Source organism: Prenolepis imparis, unplaced genomic scaffold (genome assembly GCF_030444845.1).
Source record: "Prenolepis imparis isolate NDT839.2.m4 unplaced genomic scaffold, iyPreImpa1.0 SCAF_9, whole genome shotgun sequence".
Classification (NCBI taxonomy): Eukaryota; Metazoa; Arthropoda; class Insecta; order Hymenoptera; family Formicidae; genus Prenolepis; species Prenolepis imparis.
The window spans coordinates 3,357,681-3,380,690 of NW_028141167.1; the positions used below are offsets into that span (position 1 = coordinate 3,357,681).

General features: G+C 37.9%; 1 protein-coding gene across 1 annotated transcript; it reads left to right on the plus strand.

Moving 5' to 3' along the window:
• The first annotated feature begins 898 nt into the window (after positions 1 to 898).
• Reptor-bp (REPTOR-binding partner) lies at positions 899 to 20,696 on the plus strand. The gene is made up of 4 exons (XM_083046294.1): positions 899 to 1,098; positions 15,080 to 15,173; positions 18,360 to 18,481; positions 19,848 to 20,696. The coding sequence occupies exons 1-4, from the start codon at positions 1,060 to 1,062 to the stop codon at positions 19,953 to 19,955; spliced, it is 363 nt and encodes a 120-aa protein (XP_082902420.1). The 5' UTR covers positions 899 to 1,059; the 3' UTR covers positions 19,956 to 20,696.
• Positions 20,697 to 23,010: the final 2,314 nt, after the last annotated feature.

Here is a 23,010-nt window from a genome sequence, read left to right on the forward strand (position 1 = left end):
TAAAATATAAGTTTTGAATATTTTTTACAAAAGTTATACGATTTTTCTACCCTTTTCTTCGTTGTTATATAAATTATCTTGATATATATTGCGTCATACAATTAATGTCTTTTATTACAGTTTTTCTTTCCGCTTATAATCTGTACTGTTCATTGATAAATACAGTATGCGAAAAGATCCAACGCCGTCATGAATAGTGTATATGATAAAAGCGAAATTTCTGAAATTTTATAAATTGTATTTGCATTACTATTAATTAATATACTTCCTGTACAAGCTATTCTATTGACTTACCAGAATTTTCTGGTCGTAAATTTAAAATATTGTCGTAAAATATAAAATGCATCATTGTTACATAAATGTTAAAAGCATTCGTACAAGTTCGAAAAATCCATTCGCATTCTGAATCTAACAATTTCTTCTCGATCATTTTATATTAATATTTATTCTTGATTTTCGTACTTATGTATTTATTGCGTGATAAAAAGAAAATTGCAATTATGATACAAAATTTTGAATAACAGCGAATAAATCGATTGTGTTATTTTTCAAGACAATTTCTAAATAGTAACAAATAGATTCGCGGTTGTTCTTTTGCAACAAATTTATATATAAAGTGTCTCGGAATCATCGAATGCATAAAGATTATTTATTTTGTACAGAAACGAGATAGACTCTTCTCGCGATTCGACCTTTGCCGAATACGATATTGTCTGCAATTATTTTCATTTCAAATGATTTCAGATATCCAGTCTCGTTTCTCATCGATTGAATCATCAATGAATGGCGCGCGCATTCGAGAGCTTCCGCCCTCCGCCGAGCGTCGTCGCTGCGATCGCGGACCTCGTGACGTAACGCGACTCAGCGGTTCGAAGAGCGAGGAGCGAGCGGGGGTGGCGGAAGGGAAGGGAGGAGACGGCGGTCTAATGTGTGACCTTGCAGTGTTTGTAAACAGACACACGTTGCCGTCGCGAACTGTTACGAAGGATCGCCATCGCGAGCCACCCCGTGTTATTGTTGTTCTCGAGGAGTGCGAGGGACGCGCGCGCGTGCCAGCAAATGGATATGGAGCCGATGTGCATCGTGGAGAACGAAACGGTGAGTTGGTGACTTGTCGACGATATGTCGCGCGCGCTGACACAATGTGCTCGCGCGTGACGGCAAAACCTGCCATAGGAGAGAGAAACGAGACGGGTTCTCGATGCGAGGGATTACACCACGTTGTGCAAAGAGGGCGCGCTTTGGATTTTTATTAGTCTCGCATTTCGCATTTTGTCGGACGACATCGCGTTCGACTTTGCTCGAGCGAATCGCCCGAGATGTCTCGATATCGGATGGCAGCGGGGCCACCCCAGTTCGCATAGACGGAGGTCGCGGGGCGGTGGGCGGTAGACGGGCGCGCGGGCGAGGGGTTGCTGTTTAGCTGGCCGATATTTCGTTCGTTCGGTCAAGCTGGCGCCTGACCTGGCTTGGCATTCTTCGCGACAGATGGCGCTCTCGTTCGAGTTCGCGAGCTTTCGTCGAGCGATGGCGCTGACTCCGCCAACTCGTCGATTCAGAGTCTACGGTGTCATGGCTCATGGCCGCGATCAAATCCTCGTGTCTGTGTTCGATCAAATAATAATACATATATAGAGCGTTGGAAGTTTCGTGGCTTCGCGAAAAGTTCAGGCGTAGCTTGCGGTATCGTATCTCTGATAGATTTCGAATCGCTGGTAGTTACGGGAACGAAATTATATCGTTGAAACAGTGCCGTGATTTTCGCGGTTATATTGTCGGAGAGTGAATTTTGCGCGCGAAGAAATTATCGAGTGTCTTTCGTACAGCGAGAGTGTGATGTACGCGAGCATCGTCAGGTATGTGCATGCATATATGTATGCTTTCATCATTTCTCAAAAGTATTTTTGAATATATACGCATACACAAGCGTTCAATAGTTGAGAGTGCACAAAGTATAATCGAGACGAGCAGAATCTAATCTCTGCGACGCGATTGGTTCGCCGCTTCGACCGTATCGATACTTCGAGAACTCGCAATTCGAGTTTCGACTTGGAGTAGATTTCGAATCGCGTCATCTTCACGACGCGTCGCGGCGAATGTAGTATCGCTCCGTGTTACTTCTCGCGCTCCTTATCTCTCGCGAGTGAATCTCTCGCGCGCGTCAAAGAATCAATCGCTCGCTGTCACGTAAAGTGTCAAAACGTTCGTGGTGCGTCGAATTACGCGAGCGCGATCCATTCCCCCCCTCGTCGACGATGGTCGTCGGCGGTGGTCGCGAAGCTCTGGTCGGCGATATCGAAATCGTAATTATAAAATGGCCGCTCAGCTCCGCGGGATGCCGCGCGGTGACGCCAGCGTCAGCTTCGCGCGCTCGTCGCGGGCGCGCGTCGCGGGCGTCACGTCCCTGCCGAGAGCCTCCTAGAGCCCGTGAACTGCGCAGTTGACAGAGCCCGCACGACGCGTAGCAGCGCACCGGTGAGTTTTTCCTCCAGATATTTTTCGCGCGCGGGTCTTCGGCCGCGTCCATCCCGGCGACGCGACGCTGTCGCGCGGCCACTCTCGGCGTCGCCTACCTCCGGGTATCTCGTCGCGAATTTCGTCGAGAGCCGTGGAGAAAACGCCTTATATGCACACGCGTATGTAACATTTCGCGGCGCGGCGCCCTCCGTGTTACGGATACCGTGTCGGTGCGGCTCGTGCTATGCATGTGTGCGCGACTCTCTCAGCCGGCGACGAAAACTCGGACGCGTGCCCATTTCTCTCTTTCTTTCTCCGCGTCGATCGTAATTCATAAAGCGTCGCCGACGGTGACCGCGAGAAACCGGTCGATTTCGGAGCCCGCCGTCGCGGGCTTCCGCGTCGCCTATACGCGACGCTACTGCGCAATTCAGCGGTATATACGCATATCGGAAGCGTCGCCCGAAAGGAGCGATTTCGATCGTATTCGAGAATTTTCGAGCGAATCGCTTTTGCGCGCGAAAAATCTGCGAAATTGCGCTAAGCGATTTGCCGAATAATCGGGAGCTATTTTTGGAATAAATTGTTTCGTGATATCGTTTTCTTTTTTTCATGAATGTAATGTTATCTTACTTGATAAAGTTGTCTTATTTTGCAAAAAAATTACGTCATAGTTTTATCGGTTTTCGGTTGAGAACGAATCGTGAGAACTTTGTAATTAGGCTATATTTAAAGAAGTTATATTTAATACTCGTATATCGCGAAAAATTATGAATGCAATGCAATTAGTTTTATCTAGAAATTACTTGTCACTCAAAAATCAATCTTTTCCTGAAGCAAATTATTCATTTGCATACGCTGTTCATCGATTATTTTGACTTATATCCATTAATATGAGAAATTTGCATCTTTTATAAATCAACTTTTATAAATCATCTCCTTAATTTGTGCATATCATAAATATATAATGCATTTAATTTAATTTTTTTAAAAATCTATTATTTAAATCATGTATTGAGCTATCTAATTGGTTTTTTTTATGTTAATATCTTTTGTTTGAATATATGGTATTACAGCTGATATCAGAATATTTAGATTTAATATGATAATGATCTTATCTACTGCGTATTGCAACATTGATTAATTCATATCCTCTCGCTCACATTAATATTATTCATTTTGTTGTTGACTTTTGTATTGTGCTTGCATCTTCACAAGAAAAAATTTATCTGCATCGATTTTTTTTTAAATTACTGTATAGTAGTACAAAATATCGTGGATTACATTAAAACAATTCTAAAGTTTATTTCTCTTATAATCTTATACTATTAATATATTAATAGTATAAGATTATACATAATTATAAAAAATTAGTATATGTACTTTCATTTTCGCAGACTGTTTGTCAAATCTAGAATTTCTTTTTTAGAGTGAAGTTTTTATAAAAACCCTCCCTCCTATAGAATTTTATTTTCAATAATAAATGCATTGATAAGATATACATATATCAAAAGATACAAAAACGGTATTTCAACAAGAATATATTTATAATAATATATTCTTACATATTAAATATATAGTTTTATTGAAATATCTTTTTTAAATCTTTTGATATATCTTATCAATGCATTTATTATTGGAAATAAAATTATACAGGGGGGGATGGTTTTTATAAAAATTTCACTCTAAAAAAAAGAAATTCTAGATTTGACAAATAGTCTGTGAATGAAAGTATACATATACTGATTTTTTCTGAAACACAATTCGTATTACATTACATTACAAGAAAATCTGTCATCTCGCGCGGTTAGTTTAGAAGCAATTGAGGTTTGTAAGCGAAGACGCCGAGGATACGGCGTTTCTTTTAATGAATCCACAATATTTCTCTTCGTATCACGTCCTTGGAAATAAGGTTGGCAATCTCGCGAGTCCGAGCGAGGGAATTACGATTGTACGTGATCGTCGTTGTCCTTCGTTGCACTTCTTCGAGGCATCGTCGACAATGCGCGCGCTACATGAAACGCTTCGATGCACGAGGTAAAAACATTTAATCGCAGTCGCGATAATGAGGGGACGTAGGCGATTTTATAAAAAAGGGAGTGAGATAACCCTTTGCGATGCAATTGTACGTTTGCGCAATTTCTACCATTGTTGTAGCCTGGCGTATCGTATCGCTATCGTAATTGTTACAAACTAGCTATTCCCATGCAGTCGATTTAAATATTTCTCGAACTTAAAAACTGCGTCGAATATAAGTAACAATAGCCTCGTGGAAAAAAATCAATTTTGCATCGTGTTGCAAAGAATTAATAATGTGAATGATGTTTGATAGTTTGCCTGGAAAACGTGTATACATATATGAAATATTTCAAGATATATTCATTCAGTTATCTAGTTTTATGCATATATATTTCTCTCGTTGAATTTCAGCAAAACTTTAACAATTCTCAATGGGGTAGTAGTTCGCGTGATTGTCGGTATTGTACGCGTTATCAGTCTCGTTATCATTATCATCACCGGTGATACAACTTTAAGATGTTACCGTTGCTGCTGCTGCGAGTATCATCACTCCGACAGTAATGTAACGAGCATTCTCGCGTTCTCTCAATGCCATCACTCGTTCTTTGCTCGATCTCAACGAGCCATGAGCCAGGTTATCATGAGAAACCCTCCAGATGCTGTACAGCATTGTGCAAAGAACCTCTCGCCAGGTGCAATATCTTTAACGAAATATACGAAGATGCTCCCCAAAAATGAGACTTTAATAATGTAACTTTAATGCTTTTAATTTAGAATTATAATACATCGAAATTATCAGTGATATTTATGAAAGTCAATTGCTTTATTTTTATTTGTTTTGTTAAAGAACATTCAAAGTATACAAGTTTCACATATCTATATATTTTTTAATTCTATCTACTTATTGTTATAAATAATTACAACTGTATTCATAAATTCCTTCTTTTTTAAGAATTTGAAGAAACATATGCAAATTCACACACAAAGTCGTGTGAATCTCTTAATTTATGCTTATTTCTCATACTTGCGTTATTTTTTTAGAAATAATATATTAAAAACGAATTTTTAAATAACAGACAAGCATATTAAACTCTTTTAAGGATTTATGGAATTTTTTAGTTGCTCAAATTTGTTTTGTCGCGATTCGGTATATATCGTCTTTTTTTTTTTAAAACTTTCTTATAAATTCACAAGTTTGTTTTGTGCTACATCTGTTTCATAGTTTTGTTGCTATATCTGTTTCATAGTTTGATAGAAAAAAAGAATTACGCGATGCATCATCGAATCGTCATACACGCGACGTACAAAGTGCACACACATCGCGCGGTTCATCGTCTTTCAAGTCGTCGGTGTATTGAATCATTCTTATTTCCGTTTATATGCGTATTGCCTCGGCGATTGTAGTATATCCCATCGATGTCAATGCGGAGAAAATTTATATCCACCTCGTGAGATATTCCGAGATATTTCTCTCTGTCTTCAAGATCTCTGTCCTCTTTTACGCACATGTGTATGCATTCTTTACACATACACGCACACAAATGTACACATATATTATATGTATATGTCGTTTGACTTTCATAAATTATTGCCGACGACGTAGACTGTCGTAGACGAACGCGATCGCATAAATCCAATCGCGCTCTCTTTGTCTCCTTATCAGCCACGAATGCGAGCAGGAAAATGTTACGTTCGCTTCTATATACTTTCCTCGCCCTATGCGCTGCTATACGATAGATACGTAAGTCGTGTGCAATTTTATCTTAGATACCTCGAAGAACGAAAAAATTGGTAGACAAAGTAAAATACATAGTTGAGACTCTAACGTTGAACAAATCAGGGGTAAAACGAAAGATGGGAGGCAAAGCTTGCTAAGTTATCAAGAATATCGCGAGAACGTAGCACATAGTAATTTTTTTCCTTAGCTTTATACATTTTCAAAAAATTTACAAATACATATCGTACCGAATTTTTTAAATTTACTTCTATGCTAATTTTCTTAATCTAATTAATAGTTGAGTGCAGAAATGCAATGGGTTATGCGCTTTTTATTTTATTTTTCTATCGAGCATATTTTTGGCGCACGGATATACGTGAGAGGCGCACACGAAATATGCGCAGCAAGGGGCGACGAAATTTACGCGATTTTCATGCTCACGCAACGATTTCGCTCGCACTAGCCATTGTGCTCGCGGTACATCCCCCGTCCATTGTTGTACATAACGTCGCTGGAGCAGAAGCGGCGCGGCTGGAAAATTACGAGGGAGCTTTCTCCACCTCCGTGCCTCCTACTCTCTTCCGGTTACACTAGTCGGGACGAACAATGACCTGGAAAAGCTCAAGAAAGCTTTAAATCGCGACTGTACGCCCAGAGACCAGCACTCTGTAGTTTTCGTCGTCACAATTTCAAATGGTAGAGGAAAGAGAAAGAACGTGTAATATTGCGTAAAAATACCGTAGAAATACCGCGATAATAACACGAAATCAGATAACGCTTTTATAAAGCGATTTAATTGTATATAAGCGCATTCTTGAAAATCCAATTTTTATATAACCATCGTTAACCACGCGCGACCATCTGTGTGCGGTCTGAAATAGCAAACGTTTCTGTGAAAAAAAAAAAAAAAAAAGAGAAACATTTTACAGAGTGTTTTTAAAGCGTCACCGAACTTCTCAGCTTTTCCCCCGAGCGCGAAATCCGCTTTACCGCCCTTTAAAATCGCCGCCGATGGGATTGTAACTTTCGTAAAAGCTCTCAGTTGATGTAGATCGTTAAAAAGTCTCGCCGTACGAAAGAGACGCAATGCGACGATGCGAGGGCTAAATACGGTCTATATAAATTCAGGACCCGATGAAAATAATCCTCTGCTCGAGACAGATAAGCGTTGTTGCATATCGCGCACCGGGGGGAAATGTGCGCGACTCGCTGCCGTTGCGTTGTGTAAGCGGACTAAGGGGATTGTGCAACCATCGAGGTAATAATAAGGTCGTGGGCACAGTGAATCCGGTAACTCTTGCGCCGCGCATTCATCGCCTGTCGTTTATTATCGTGAGCGACGCGAACGAGAGAGACAGAGAATGTATGCGCGCATTCGGTGCGACGTATTGTGAAATATTGATGAAACCTTATATACATACGTAAATCGTAAATTCGATGTTTACGCGCGACGAAGATTAAGATTTTATCGGGTGCTCGCAAATTCGCGGAATTTTATATACCCGCGTGAATTTTATAATCGCGAAATGTCGACGCGGCTTTAATCAGAGTCGTTCTCTCCTTTTACTTACTGAGCGGCTGAACGCTTTATTTTTTTTCTTTTCGACGGTCTAAAATATAATATCGCGGCCGTGGACGTTTCAAGCTTTCGATGTCAAAGGATTCTTCTCTCGCGGCGATAAATTAGCGTTAATCGCCGCCGGGTGATTACAAAAGTTTGGACACGCGGGAAATTTTCATCGTAAATCATTCCGCAAAATGAGAATTCAAGACGAAAGAGTTAAGCGCGAAAAGTAGCCGGCTTTTACCACGCGACCGCGATGGTAAAACGTTCCTATCCTTCACTTACGTCTACTTTGTTCCATTTCGGTCCACTTTAGTCCAATTTGTCTAACATCCACATTTTCCGTCGAGCGCTCCGTCTTAAACAAAGTAGAGAAAAAATATAGTAAAACCAACTGGAACCCTCTTTTGCCCGCGTGTCTTTTGCGGAAGTCCGGTTTCGCCGCAATATTCTCTCGGGGCTGTTTTCGTCTCGTTGGAAGGAATAGAAAAAAAAGGATAAAAGTGCAGAAGAGAGGGCGAACGAAATTGCGTTGCTTGGCCAGCAAACTTGGTTACTAAGGCAATTAAAATCAGTCGAGCTAATAAAAGCGTGTAAAACGTCGTTGGAATTTGAGGGAGGAACTCGAGCGTAAAAAAACAGATAATGCCGAGAGCAGAGCGGAGAAAAATGAGGGCAATATAGGCGATTCAAATCACGAGTTTATAAAAAAAAAAAAATAGCGTATGTGACAAAGAATAGGAAATGCGGAACGGCGGAAAAGTTGAAGCGTAGCTAATGCATTTAAGAAGATCAGACTGGGAGGTTGCAAGAGTAAGTTGGGAGTGATAATGAAAATTAATTGCGAGCACGCCATATCTCCTTCTCGAAATTCGAGAGTATTATAACTCGAAAAAGCCGGCGTAAGAACCGGCAAGTGGGCGGCACAAGAACGGTGGTCGTAATTAAAGAGTTTTCTCTCGAAAAGCGATCACTCGAGACTCATTTGGTGAAGCGCGAAATAGGAATGTGGTCTAATGAATGGCTTTTGCTCGAGGTTTTAAATTACTGGTAACCATAAAGGAGAGAGAGAGAGAAAGAGCACGTCGTTAGAGTTTGATTTTGTGCGCAGCGTAATATAATCTATCCGCACTTTTCGTTATTAATTATCGTGTAAATTCGACGCGAGAGCATATCCTTTTCCTACCCGATTTTACGACGATTATTCAGTTTGAATTAGAAGAAACTGTAGATTTTCGATCTTTTTGCCTTTTACGATTTTTAATTCCTGACAAAATAATTTAATGACCCGAAAGAAAGTTAAGTCTGGTAGATGTTGCCGAAAGAACATATTTTAAGATTAAAGTGATGAAGTTGGTAATCTTCGTCTGCTGAACGGATCAAGAGTTATTTATATTTTAGAGTAATCTTTGAGCAAACTGATTTCAGGCAAAGTGAACTTTTCACGTATTCTGCATTTACACACTTGCAAGTAAAATTTTAATTTTAAAGTTAAATAGATTTTGGAGCTTTTGTAGAGCGCAGAAACCAGTTTTCACTGAGAATATCTGCCTTGTTTTAATTTAAAAGTGTGGAATAGTCTTTCGCGCATTTCTAACATGTTTTTACATGCACTTTAATATCAGATTGTGCATTAGAAATTTTATTTTATGAAATTAGAATAATTCGCGAATTAAAATTTTAAATATAGATGTGTAAAAAGATTCTCTTTATATTTCTGTACAGCAGTCCTGTGTAAATTATGTTTGTCTACATAATATTCCACTTTTATCCCATTATTTTTTAATCTCGACAATTTTAATCTTTAACGTTATACATATATATTTTTTAACATAGTCGCAATTTAAAATTCTGTTAAAATAAAGTTTACTGGAAATAAGCTGAAGAGATTCTGTCATCCATTTTATCTTCTTAAACTTGCTTAGTCAAAACGTTCGCGTTCTAAATCATTAATTGCGCGAAAAGCATAAATGTCTTGATAACCTTATTCGACTAAAATTCATTCCGCGTTGAGTTTGTCATTAAAGAATACGGAATACGGCGAAAGTTACATGTATATCCTGTAAATCTATAGTAGAAATTTAATACCTCCGAGATTATACCAACTCTGATATCTCTCAGATTAGCGTTAACGGACGTCAGTGCATTCGGCCTGAAGGTGTAAGGGTGAATCATATGCTGGCGGCGAGAACCGTGTCGCTGCATCTCCGCTGGATATTGTGCGCAATATGCTTTACGGGCATCCGGCCTCCGAGTGTAGCGACGCAGTATCGTGCATCCGGTAACCGTGGCAAGACAACGGTTCAGAGTTCCCATTGAAGTGTTATGCCTCAACTTGATTAATGTTAGAACGGGGGGATATACGCACGCAATGTCTTAAGTCCGGCCATTATTGTTTACGTATTTCCTATAGTTAATCTCGTTTCGGTCTTTCCCTCTTTTAGTAATAAAAAAATCTATTTTTTATATACTTTAGAGTATGTGGCCGATACGAGTGCAGAAAATGTATCCATAAAAGATAATAACATTTTTACTTCGCTGCTTTTAGGGCAAGTACGTTTTTTCTATAGAGTTAGCTTTCGTAGCAAAAAAGTACGCTGCATCTGAAAGTAGTGTGAAAGCATTATATGTATGTAGAAGGGGCAGATTATGAAGTACTAGGCTATAGCTTTTTATCTTTTATCATTGTAGTTCAATCGGAAAAGAGTATTTTATTAAAGAAATATTAATTTAATCGATTCGAAGAGAGCATTGCGTTTTTGTACAATACTCCTGCGACACAGAATTTTATGTGCGTATTAGGATATTTCAGGCTTCTAATACATTTGGACCGCAGAAAATCGGAGAATATCGATAATACGGTAACAAATTTTTTTTCCCACAACACGCAAATACAAATTAGAAAGATTAAAACAAATATTGTCTTTCCGAAAACTTATACTGGTGGCCGTGTCCAATTTTCTGTAACAGCATCAAATAATCGAGTTTTAGATAATTGAAATTACCTTTTAAACGAGGAACATTGCTTCGCATGCTTGTGCTGCTAACAATAAGAAACATCAGAAAAATATCGTAAAATTTTATGTTCCTTTCGACGGGAGCTTATATTTCGCCTCCGATAGCTGACGATCGTTAAAATCGCAAGCGCCATGAAAATTGATTGCATGTAAGTAGAAATCGATTGTATGTATGAACATTCGCGCATAAACGTTGACACGTAGGCGAGAAAAATATCATTGAGAGATTTATTGCATATTTCTATTTTATGCTATAATATATCAACAAAATGTAATGTCCGATTGACGTATGTTTCACGAAGCTATCAATTCAAAAGTGTATTATATGTATGTAAATAATGCATGCTTCTCGACAAGTGCATTATTTTCTATTTTATATAATAACACATGCAACTCAAATGCTTGTTTCATTGATAATATAACCAGACAGATTCTATAAAATCGATAGAAATTTACTTGAGAAACATGCAAATTAAAGTTTCAGATTTTAATATTCTATTTTCATTTTCCGTACTATTTTTTTTTTTTTTTTTTTTTTATTTCTTCGCGCATAATATTGAGAGACATTCTTATTCCGGCATTTATACGATTATGATGCAAAGAGACGTAATCAGAATGCGCGTTTCGCGCGTCGATAACCATCAGATATGCTTTATGGAAATTTTCCGTCAATGCGAAACTCTCTACTATGGCACGCCATTTACTGACGCATTATGCACGCGCCTGCACTCATTCCGCACGTTGCGGAAACATTTTCCTCGTCGGAGCGACGTTCGTAGAATGGTCGATTGTCGAACTCCGGAAACGAACGGATTGTTTCTTCGTCGATCGGATGTACGTCGATCAGATCGTCGATAGGTTGTCGTATGCAGGAAAAGGAGTCGAAGCTAGAATCTATATATATGTATACGCTCGCGAGTGTGTTTCCGCGGTTAGAATGTGGTTGCGAGTGTGTGACACGATAGAGACAAGGAAGTAGACGGAAATGTCAATGTCAGCAGAATGTCTGGCAGATTCCGGAAGGGTTTATAGCTGCGGATGATCGTCTGTATCCTATATGACCTAGATAGGATTTCATAATAATTGACATAAGAGACATTCGACGGTTTATTTTACCTCTGAACTTATTTTTTCTCATGTTAAAGACGTTATTTTCTGATTAACTTAATAACGATGTCAGAATTTCGAAGCGATAATCATGTATATTTTTTTATAAATAACTTTAAAGATGTTCCTTTTTTTTCAAATATCTATATCTAATATCGAAGTTAAAATCTATGCAAAGAATATTTGACGTGTAGGGGTTGGTTGGTTTTTGATCGGATATTTCAAGTCTTCTTTAATTCGCGATTCTTTGTAACAAGCTGTTATGGCAGACTAATTATAAGATATTCTTTATTTTTTGCTAACGGCAATTTGCACTTGACGTTACGCGTTCTCGCATATTTCCACTTGGCTGTGTACCTTGTAACTTTTAATTAAAAGTTTGTTTTATTTGAAACAAAATCTGAATTTACACAATTAACGACATCTAATATAAAAGATTAAGAATAGGTATATAATACTGCCATTTTTTTTACATAATAGTGATAATTTGTTCAGAAGCTTAAATTAAAATTCTTTTTATTTAAATAATTTGAAATTAATTGAGAAATATTCTTTGTTTATATTTCAGAAAAAATTTATTATTATAACTTAATTTGGGATTTTTGAAATTATATTGGATAGCTTTTTACTAGTAGCATTTATATTCAGACTAGAAAGAATCGTCTCTCTATAACTTAATAAAAAAATCTATGATTTAGAGATACCTATGATTTAGAGATACCTATTTCTGGAACAATACGAGAGATATTACGTTCTGTAACGAGATGTTTACATCCCTATCGCTATACGCCTCGTCAGCAAGTACTGCAAGATGTAAAAAACGGTAATTAACAACCCTCTGTTTGTATATGCTACGTTCTCGATTTAGTTGCATAATTCTGTTCGTGTGTTTTCGCGTTCAAAGTTATGACGTGCGTTTTACCATAGGCGGGAATCAGTTCCAATTATCTCGCACAAAAACGTGAAGAAGAAAAGAGGGCGGAAAACAGAAAGAGCAAGAGAGCCGATAAAGAGACAGAGAGAGGTAAAGAACCGGGTAAAGAAACCGGAAGTGGTCGTGGAACATAAATAGGATTCGGGGAGATTTAATATCAGATAAGATTGAGAGGAACGGACAGGTCGGAGGGTGGTAAATAGCCGTCCTAAAGGGAGGCGGAATTTGTATTTTGTCACCCCTGAGTGCGCGTATGCATATCTAAAGGCCCCCTGGTATGCAACAACCGCGCCCGAAAGGCGTGTAAATTTTAACGCTCGTGTGTACGTCGACAAGAGATGGCCGCGTTCTATCTGGTGCGTGTCCGCTGACCGCAGATTTCCCGTATTTTCAAGGAAGCGGAGTCGATGTGCGTATATTTTATCCCGACGTTTCCGTTCGTCTCGAAGTCAATTTCTTCGTTTTAATGGTCACTACTATTTATTTCATCAGCATTTTTATTGAAAATTATTGAATTATATAAAGTATTAAATAGCGTTTGCATTAAGATATTTAAGATGACGTCTCGAAACTCTCGATAGAATTTCTTTCTTTGAAATAATACGCTGGCTTTACGCAACTCGCGAAATTGCTCCTCCAAGTAATTGTGCCGCGTTGAAATTATTTCTGCATGCACAGACGCTTGTTTTCCGCCGCGACGCGAAATGAGGACTGCGCGAAAATGCATTTCGCGAAAATATATGCGCGTTGCTTTCTTGTTTGAACTTGGAGCAGTTTGTATATGCGCGGCAAACATATACTTTACATAAATAATATCTTCGGGACAATGAGAATGTGGCATTGACCGCATTGACTTATGATATGTATTATATTCCGTAGTGTGTTACGAATATATATGCGCGATTTTGTAGGCAGTTTACATGCTATCGAAGTAACTTGCGAATAATTAATTACATGTAAAACAGTCTACAAGAAATCTTTTCTCATTCTATATTCAAAGAGAGAATTATACTCAAATATATAATACTAGAAAAAAATGAGTTTTTTTAAAAGTTAATCTTAAATTTCACAAGAAATAAAAATACGTGTGTGCGCTATATATGTTTATGTTATATCAATGTTAAAATATAGAATTTAGTGTAGAATACTCGTAAAATAAGTAAAATAAACAGTAGTAGTAAAGAAATATATGAAATAATACGATTATCGATTAATCAATAATTCGGATTTTTTTTCGTATCTAAAGTTTGTTAAAAACAAAATCGGAGAGAGCAAAAGAGAAATTGAGAACATTACATGCAGAACATAAAAGAGAAAAAAAATGCAAAAGATTAACTATGCAGTTTTTGAGTCAAAAATTGCGTTTGCCAGTCTCTCTCACGATTTCATTTGACGGGACGGATCACGACGATAGTAAAGCCTAAAATTGACTGAACGAGTGACTGTGACAATGAAATAGGCGTTTGTCAAATATCGTTTAGTTGCGCGCGCGCGCGCGAGAGAGAAAAAGAGCACACGGACATTAAACTCGTTGTGGCCACGAAAGAGGAAGGTGTTATTGTTGTTCAACGATTGCCATCTTTGCGTTTACGATTGGGGGGACAGAGAAGACCCGATTTCACCCCCGAGAGCTTTTCATGGAACGGAGAATTCTCCCCCGGCTCGCGATTCTCAGCCTGCTCTCTTCGGTGACACAATGAGCTTTTGTTTCCATTGAAAATGACACCGCCGCGTGTTTCGCTCAAGATATTAATCGTGGCTGGCGAAACTCGGGCGCGGATCAAGCGGCATTATAACGGCCGTGTGTGCGTGAAAGACCGCGGTCTGATTGAATCGTAAATTATTCCGCGGCGAATTATTCATGGCGCGCTTTCGCTTCGGTGGGGTAAGCGTAATAATCCAACTGTGCGTTTTGTAACATGTCAATTTTTAATGCTTCATCTCGCGCAAAGATTTGTCATCGCCGCGCGCGACCTGTGTGCAAATATATACCTACGGTACGATCATTAATCACACGAACGCCTCTCGGTAGAATTATTTACTAGAATTTCTATGTACACAATTGGGAAAACCGATCGGCAAAGCCACGGGGCAAAATGGATTGGTTTTCAGCGAATAGCGCGACTTATCTTCTTCCCCTCGACAGTATCTCGACTGTATTTGAGAGTAAAATGTATGATGATTTGCTCATAGCTCTATTGATTTTTATAAGATATTACGTTTTTTTCTCATAATTAATTTATCTTATTATTTTATTTTTGCAGGAGGGATCTCGCGGTGATCGGAAAGAGGGGGGTAAGAGGGGACGCAAGCCTGGAAGGAAGGCGGCGGACAGGGCGGACATGAAGGCTAAGCTCGGTAAGTAGTTCCGTGAAGTATACCTGTTGACATTCCACTTAGTTGAAACAGTTTGTTTCGTCTGTTTTACTAACGATACGAGATTTTCTCGATAATAGATTGTTCATCCCGCCCCATGATTAAAATTGTAACAAAATTGTTTCGTACGAGTTTCGTAAAATAATTGCGATGTTATACAGCGATTAACTGTTTTGATTAATGAGGAAATTTTGAATCATTAATTAAGTAATCGTCATTAAGATTCATTAATTATAAATTGCATCCGCAGTTTGTCATCGTTAATCATTGATCAACATCGTCGTTAATAAACATCTGCTAATCACAAAATGATAGATTATTGCTTTTATTAGAACCGTTCCAATAATGTAATCCACATCAATTTATATCGAATTAAAATCATAACATTCCCTGATTATGATCAATGGTTATTTTTATTACTTATTAATCGATATTTAAATATTAATTAATATTTTATTATAAATTAGAGATTACTAATTACTTAATCACTGCAATTATTACTAAATTATCGAATTGCATTTTAGTTATCTCTGTTGTTCCGATATATTGCATTGATTGCATAGGGATAATGTCATAAATTATACATGACATTACTGATATTAACTTGTATTGATTTTATGTCGCTTAATTGCAATCAAAAAATTTTAATATAACAACATAAAATAGGATAAAAATATCCCGTTAGACTTTCGATATAATAGAGAATTTTTAAATTTATTTCCGAAAACAATTTCTTGCACATTTCCGAATCATAAACATTCGCGCGAAAACCCGATCTCAAAGGAATGACAGCGCGAGCAAATATCAGCTGTTGGTCGGATTTATTTTAACCCAACGTCTCGCGACTTATCGTTTCGCTAATCCAAGGCGCAAAAACTCGCGTAAAACAGAAAGATGGCATCCTCCACGGAGCAGTGGAAACGGACCGGTAGATATCGGTCGCTCGCGCCGGCTTATACTCACGACACATACTCACTGGCATCTCGATGCCACCATACCGTCTCTTGATTAAAGCATTTGATAGCGACGTTCTCCCGAGGACCGCGTATCCGCTGATTGCGCGAGTTGCCGTAGTAACGTTTATCTCGTTCGCGAATGAATATTTATACTATCGTCGTCCCGCGGCGGCTCTTCTCTCGACTGCCAACGAACGCGAGGATTACGGGCGTTGTTCGGCTATTTTGCAATTCTGTCGTTTTGCGGAAAACCGAAGCTCGCACAACAAAAGGGGGGAAGGGAAAAGATGAGATGGAGGGAGTGCGGTGGATGAAACTAACTCCCACTGTTGCGCCCCGACAGTCGCCAGTCGCCACAGATCACAACGATGAGAATAATTTCGCGAGATTATTTCTGGAACGCGCGCGTGGTCGTCGTCCGGAGAACACGAAACTTTATATAATCGTCCCGTGCGCTATTTTGTGTTCTCTTTCTTCCGCCTTCCTTTCCCCGGTCCTTTCTCAACCGCAATGTGACCTCCTTTCCATGGGAAACGACGCGCGCGATGTTCGATCTGTACATGTGGTCCCGGATGATCACCCGATGTTCTCCCAGAATTATAATTTCACACTTTGCAGGAGATACTGTTAGCGCAAAACTTTGCAAATTTATTATTAGTAACAAGTTTTTAATATGCGAACTAAAGATTAATTTCTGTCAAAATCTGGAGAACGATAGAATTAATTGAATAGGACAGACCGATTACATGTTGTTTTATATAGTTTATCTTTCTGTTAAAATATTATTGATTTGTTTATGAGATGTTTTTCGTTTTATTATTTTTTACTCCGAATAATTCTGTTGAATTTACACAATTGTTCTCCATTTAGATAAACGCTATTTTCCTTCAATCTCGTCTACGTGCATTCGGCACAATTATTACAGTCAGTTAAAGGATTAGAACAACTGTATTTTCTTAACTTTCTATCCATCGTTAAACAGGCATCCAGTGGATACTTGCCTACCGACGGAAATTGCGCGTGAGTCTGTTCCGGCACCGTTTCTTGGCCGCGCGAATAAACTCGAGAGCTCCATTTTATCCAGAGTTCACGCGGCTGACGGAATCGGCTTTATTTAAACCCGCTCAGGGGTTCGCCTCGATTCGGTCCAGATGTCGACCGTCGCAACGAGATCCCGAATGGAGCCACAAATTGACTGTGAGAGAACGCTTAATTTCCGCGGCGCGCTAGTATCGATTTTCCCAGACGTGACGCCGATCTCGCGTGTCGGCTTCAATCGACGTCGACGCGAATCTCTTTTCGATAAAATTCACGGCGCTAGTCACGGATCGGATCGCGAAAAATCAGCCTGATCATAGGTGACTGGCAGGGGTTGCCTCTTAAAAGTTCGCAATGAGACGGGAAAACGTTTATTGCCGCTGTAAAGAACGACCCTCGATGAGCCGAGAAACGATAACGTACGATCTAAAAGATCGTAAAAGATGGTTTATTCTACACCTGTCGCGCAGTGATTTTGAGAAAAATATCATTTCTGCCTTTCTGTATTTTTAACAATATAATCTGAAATTTTTCTCGCGACAAGAACCTATGAACTTATAAATTTCCTATCTTTGTTGCTAGAAAAAAATATAATAGTCTTAGAAAAAAAATAGAACTTTCATATAAAAAAGAAAATTCAAAAATTCAATATCCGAGGGATATTTCGGAATACATTGAAATCGACGATCTGATAAAATTGCAGAGTTCAATTGCAGAAGATTGGAAAATTGGAAGTTTCAAACGTGCGATATCGTTTATATAAATTGTTCTGTTTTAGTCTCGCTTTTCATCGAACTCGATTTTGCTCGACACCTGATATGCGATACGTTTATTTTCCTCTTATGCTGGAACAAAATCATAGCTTATCGTCCGCCTTCGTAAAAGTTTCCGCTGTTCGGTCGCATATGCCGCGGCATTACCATGCGTCTTGCGCATTCTGCGACATTATTAAATCGTGAATTCTTGTAGAGCTCGTGATATATATCTGCCACTTGGCCTGCCATTACGTTACAACCTGACGCCGAAAACCAGAGAAATTTATGCTCGACGCAAATTCCGTTGAAACTTTAGTCACACCGGTCTCGCGGATCGAGCCTGCGTTTTGCATGTATTGATTCCTCGTATTAATATGAATCCGTTTCCTTACCTCGATCCGTTTGCTCTTCTATTACAGAACGAAGCCGGCAGAGTGCGAGGGAGTGTCGCGCTCGCAAGAAGCTGAGGTATCAGTACCTGGAGGAGCTCGTAGCAGATCGTGAGAAAGCGGTGATTGCCCTCCGAAAGGAGCTCGACATGGTGAGTCATATTCTTTTTTTTTTCGACCCTTAACCGAATAAACGAATAAAAACTGGAAAATTCTTAGAAAAGAACCCGGAATAGACATAATTTATTTCTTCTCTAGAAATATTATTTATTAATATATATATGAATCAAATTCTTGAATTAATTTTAGCTTATATTGCTAAATTTATTAACAATACTTTAGAGCAATAAAAAATGAGAATAGAAAAAAATATTTATTTGCAATATAAAAGTTTTTCTTGGAAAAAGAGATATATGCTTCAAAGTTTTTTGAATTAGTTATATCTCAAACATTACAAAGCAAAGCTAATTCTTCGGAAGCTGGAGAACCTCGTAACTTCTTCTTTTCCATCATCTTTCTCATCACCTTCCTTAACCTTCTCTTGAACTGCAAATTAAGTTACTCGAAGAAGTGTAAAGTTCTAACAAAATACAAAGGTCTCTCCGGAACGAATCATTTGCATCTGCATTACTTTTACAGAGAAACATTTATTATATTAGAGTTATAAAATTATTCACATTGAGTTCATTGATTGATTAACAATGAATTTTTATTTTTGTGGATGTTTGCGAACGAAATCTTTCGCAAATGATTTTTTGCAAGTGATTTTATATAGAAATTAACATTTTATTTGTATTGTATTTGTATTGTATTTTTGTACACTGGAAAAAAAAATTGTTAACTTGACTAAATCTTTCAACTAAATTACTATTTTGTTAATTGAACATATATTAGTATTTAAGTCAAATATACGTTTTGTTAATTTTTTGTTGATTTAATATGTTATATTTAATTTAAATATTTCTATATGTTCAATCAACAAAATAATTTTGTTGAAAGATTTAGTCAAGTTAATACATTTTTTTTTTTTTTATCAGTGTATTGTGCTATACTTGATAAATATGAATCTGAATATTTTATTAAAAATTAAAACATGACGCAATGTGAGGCAAAAGCCTTGCTTCTAAAGTGCTTGAAATTATGAAATCGTATTATATCTATCTATTGATTATTGATTGGTATCGGGTTCGTTCTTTGTTTTTCGTCGATTGGGACGCTTGTGTTGCAACAAAGTGCTCTGAAAATATTTGATATCGATATCTGATGTCTGATAGAAGCTAGTTGTATCGTTTCATCGAAAGCTCTTATATCGACAAAGCCGCGAGTATTGCAAGTGGAAGAACAGTTGAAAAGTTCCGACAAGACTGCGCTCCTGTCCGTCCACGAAGTCATTCTCAAATCCTTCCGATTTCTTCCCCGTTCGATCTCCAGCAGGGCTTAGTACGTACAACGAACGAGATTTGACTGAGATGGAGCTTACGTTAGTTTTACACATCACCATTTGTTATCTTTCTGCAGTATCGTCAGTGGACGCAGGAATTGGACGCCGGACAAGTCCCCGAAGGACTACAGGCGATGTTGGAGGAATTTGGCTCGATGAAACGCGAACAGTCTAGCAGCAACTAAGCTGAGGCAAGGAGGCGAGCAAGTGACGTCGAGCAGTTTATGTTGTTACTTCTGTCGAAATATCTTCCTCCCGCGTAGTCGAGCTTATTTTTCGTCTTCTCTTCTCTCCTCTTCCTTTCTCTTTCACGGTTCTTCGAGGCAATAGGAAATAATTGGCTTGTAATTTGAAAAGAAATCGCAGGAGTCGATTTTTCGGTTTTTTCGAGAATTTTTTCGTTTTCACGCGACTAGAGGGATTCTGCCTGTTATTTTCTCTCGATTGTCTCACGAAAGGTGGAATCGTTTCGGATTACCTCGTTACCTCATCGTTACTTTTTTTACGTACGTACGTTTTTGTTATTGTCGTAACTCGTTGACACATTTTTTTATGCTCGTTGATTAAGGACATTGATCGGTCGATTATCTACGGCCTCACGCTTGAAATATACCTCCCTCGTACGATTGTTGCGGTGTAAGAAAGTATAGATATATCGCTGTTATTGTATGCCTCGAAGGAAAAAAAAAACAATCGTTGTGTATCATACAAAGTCTATATTCAGTATTGTCTGTTTAAAGAGCGTCGTTGCGGGAGCTTCTCGTTGACTGTTTACCAATTTGTTTAAACTTTACTGATACACGATATTCTTGTACTGTGAGAAATTATTATTTTGTACAAATCAGCGCCATAACAAAAGTTAATTCGTATGTGTGCACGGAAGAGTCTAATTATCGAATAAAACCGATATTTTTCGATTAAAATTATCTTATCGACATTTATTGTTCCCTATTTTTTTACTACTCTTTATATAAGAAAACGTCATAGAAACATTTAAAATTTCTTAAATTTTTTTGCTTGAAAATACAGCATTTGTCACGCAAGAATTTTCGATTGAACGAAAATGCGAATTTTTTTATAGATTTCATACAAGAAACGCATATCCATCGACGTTATTTCGAAACCGCTATTTCGCGACGCGCTTTTGCGCGACGAAAATTTGCATATTTTGACATAAAATACGCTGGGCTATGAAATCTTTGCTGCTGCCATTGGCATAGATTGCAATGCAGATTCACATAATCTCTTGCGTTCAATCTGTATCATTCGGTAGCTTGTTGAAAAGAAGAAAAAATTGATAGATCCAATATTGTTGTTATCGCGATTGCGTTCAGAAATTTGAAACGACGAATTTTGTTGCACAATTTGGCTTCGAGCTTTAAATAGCTCAAACAATAATTTATGAATTTAATGTCATCATGTAATAATGATTTATGATCATAACAATGTTATAAAAGGTGATTGAATTTAATGTCACGAATAAGAGTCTATAATTCGTTACAATATAACTTTATGACATTTTTTTTATTCTCTCAAATGGGGGAATTACTGTTTTTGGCCACTTTGGCGTGATAAGCGCGAATATCAGATCGATTTATTCAAATATTTAACCTTAATTGTTCTACATTTAACTTTATGTCGGCAGTGTTAAAAATTTAATAACATTTTTTTATTCTTGAACGGATTATTGTTTTTTTTTTTGGTCACTCGACAATTTATGGAAGAGTGATATGCACGAGTATCAAATCGATTTATTCAAATATTTAGCTTTATGTCGCTATTGCTGGAAATATTTCGAAGTGATGTGTTTGTGCGAGATTTGATTTCCTGTTTTTCAAAAGCTGCTCTTCATACGAACGAAATAACACGATAACGAAATAATAACGAAATAACAGATAACGCGAAAAATGCGAGGATTATATTATTGATGCGTATAGGCTGGATAGAAATTTTTTCCGTTATCCCAAATATATCGCCTATAAAAATCACCATGATGTACATGGGATTAGGCTTTGTTTTTTTATTAAGAAAAGAATATCTCGATTTGATTACGTTTTTTCCACGCGCGAACATTGCTCCATAGGAAAATCTTGCTGGTATATATAAAGCGATAAAAAAAGAAAGTGCATCTACTTTTTCTCGCCATAAGCGAAATAAATCAGCGTGTTAAGCGGAGTGTAAGTTGAAATATTGCCTCATAAATATCAAATTGTACTAAAGTACCGAGTAAAGAACCGAGTGGCTTCGCATTGTTATTAAGCATGCTGCGCAGTGTATAATACACTTTCCAACACGACAGCCTTTGTCTCCGAAAATGATATATTTTAGACGGTAATTCGAAATAACCAACTTTTCGGATAAGAGATTATTATATGAGTCAATTCTGTTTAGTAAATGATATCGCATAATATTAGTGTAACACATTAGCAATATTCATTACATTAAAATTTTAATGAAAGATATTAATTTAAAAAAAAAATCTTTTTTGAAATATTTTTTTTTTTTCGAAAGATTCCATTCCATGGTATTATATAATTATAAAATAATTAGATATACGTGGTATGCACATTTTATTAGTAAAAATAGAGAGTTAAAAAGGAACTGTTTTTCATGTGTAATTGCTATAATAATTGCCTCGTATTTTTCGCGTTATTTTCAGCAGATTACATTCGATGCTCATTCGACCTCCCTTACAGATTTTCGCGAGGCACTTGCGTGGATCGTAAAAATTTAGTAGCGCATGTACACATCTGCACATGCACGCGTGATTCGCATTCGATAACGATAACGATATGCTATTTCGCGCGCACCAACCGCGCATGAACTGCGAACATTTAATTTCGTTGTCGCGGAAAACGCGCGATGGACGTCCAGGTGTGTCGGCTGTAGAGTCCATAAAGTGTAGCATTGCGGTGTGAAAAAAATGGTGACTATACGTTTGGGGACGCGGAAATAAGGAGAAAAAATATGGCTATTTAACGGAGCGAGGAAATACTTCTGGCCTCCGCTCCCTGGTTCTCGTGTCGCTTGAAATTTATTATTCCGATAGCCGTGCTCGAAAATATTTTCAGCCGGTCCTTCCGTTTTTTTTTCTGCAATCGCACAACATAGCAAGAAGTCGCGAAAAAGTTCGTTGCATTTTGTATTTAGCGTGTCTTACAACTTGCAATTATAATTTTAATTCTCTGATGAATTTGAAGATGATTTTTTCTTGACGCGATTATGTTGGATAGTTTGAAA

What these genes read in the sequence shown, in the direction of transcription:
- Reptor-bp (XM_083046294.1), top strand. Translation starts at nt 1,060, where the DNA reads ATGGATATGGAGCCGATGTGCATCGTGGAGAACGAAACG. An exon ending in GGACATGAAGGCTAAGCTCG is followed by an intron (nt 15,174 to 18,359) that starts GTAAGTAGTTCC and finishes CTTCTATTACAG; the next exon opens with AACGAAGCCGGCAGAGTGCG. An exon ending in TCCGAAAGGAGCTCGACATG is followed by an intron (nt 18,482 to 19,847) that starts GTGAGTCATATT and finishes ATCTTTCTGCAG; the next exon opens with TATCGTCAGTGGACGCAGGA.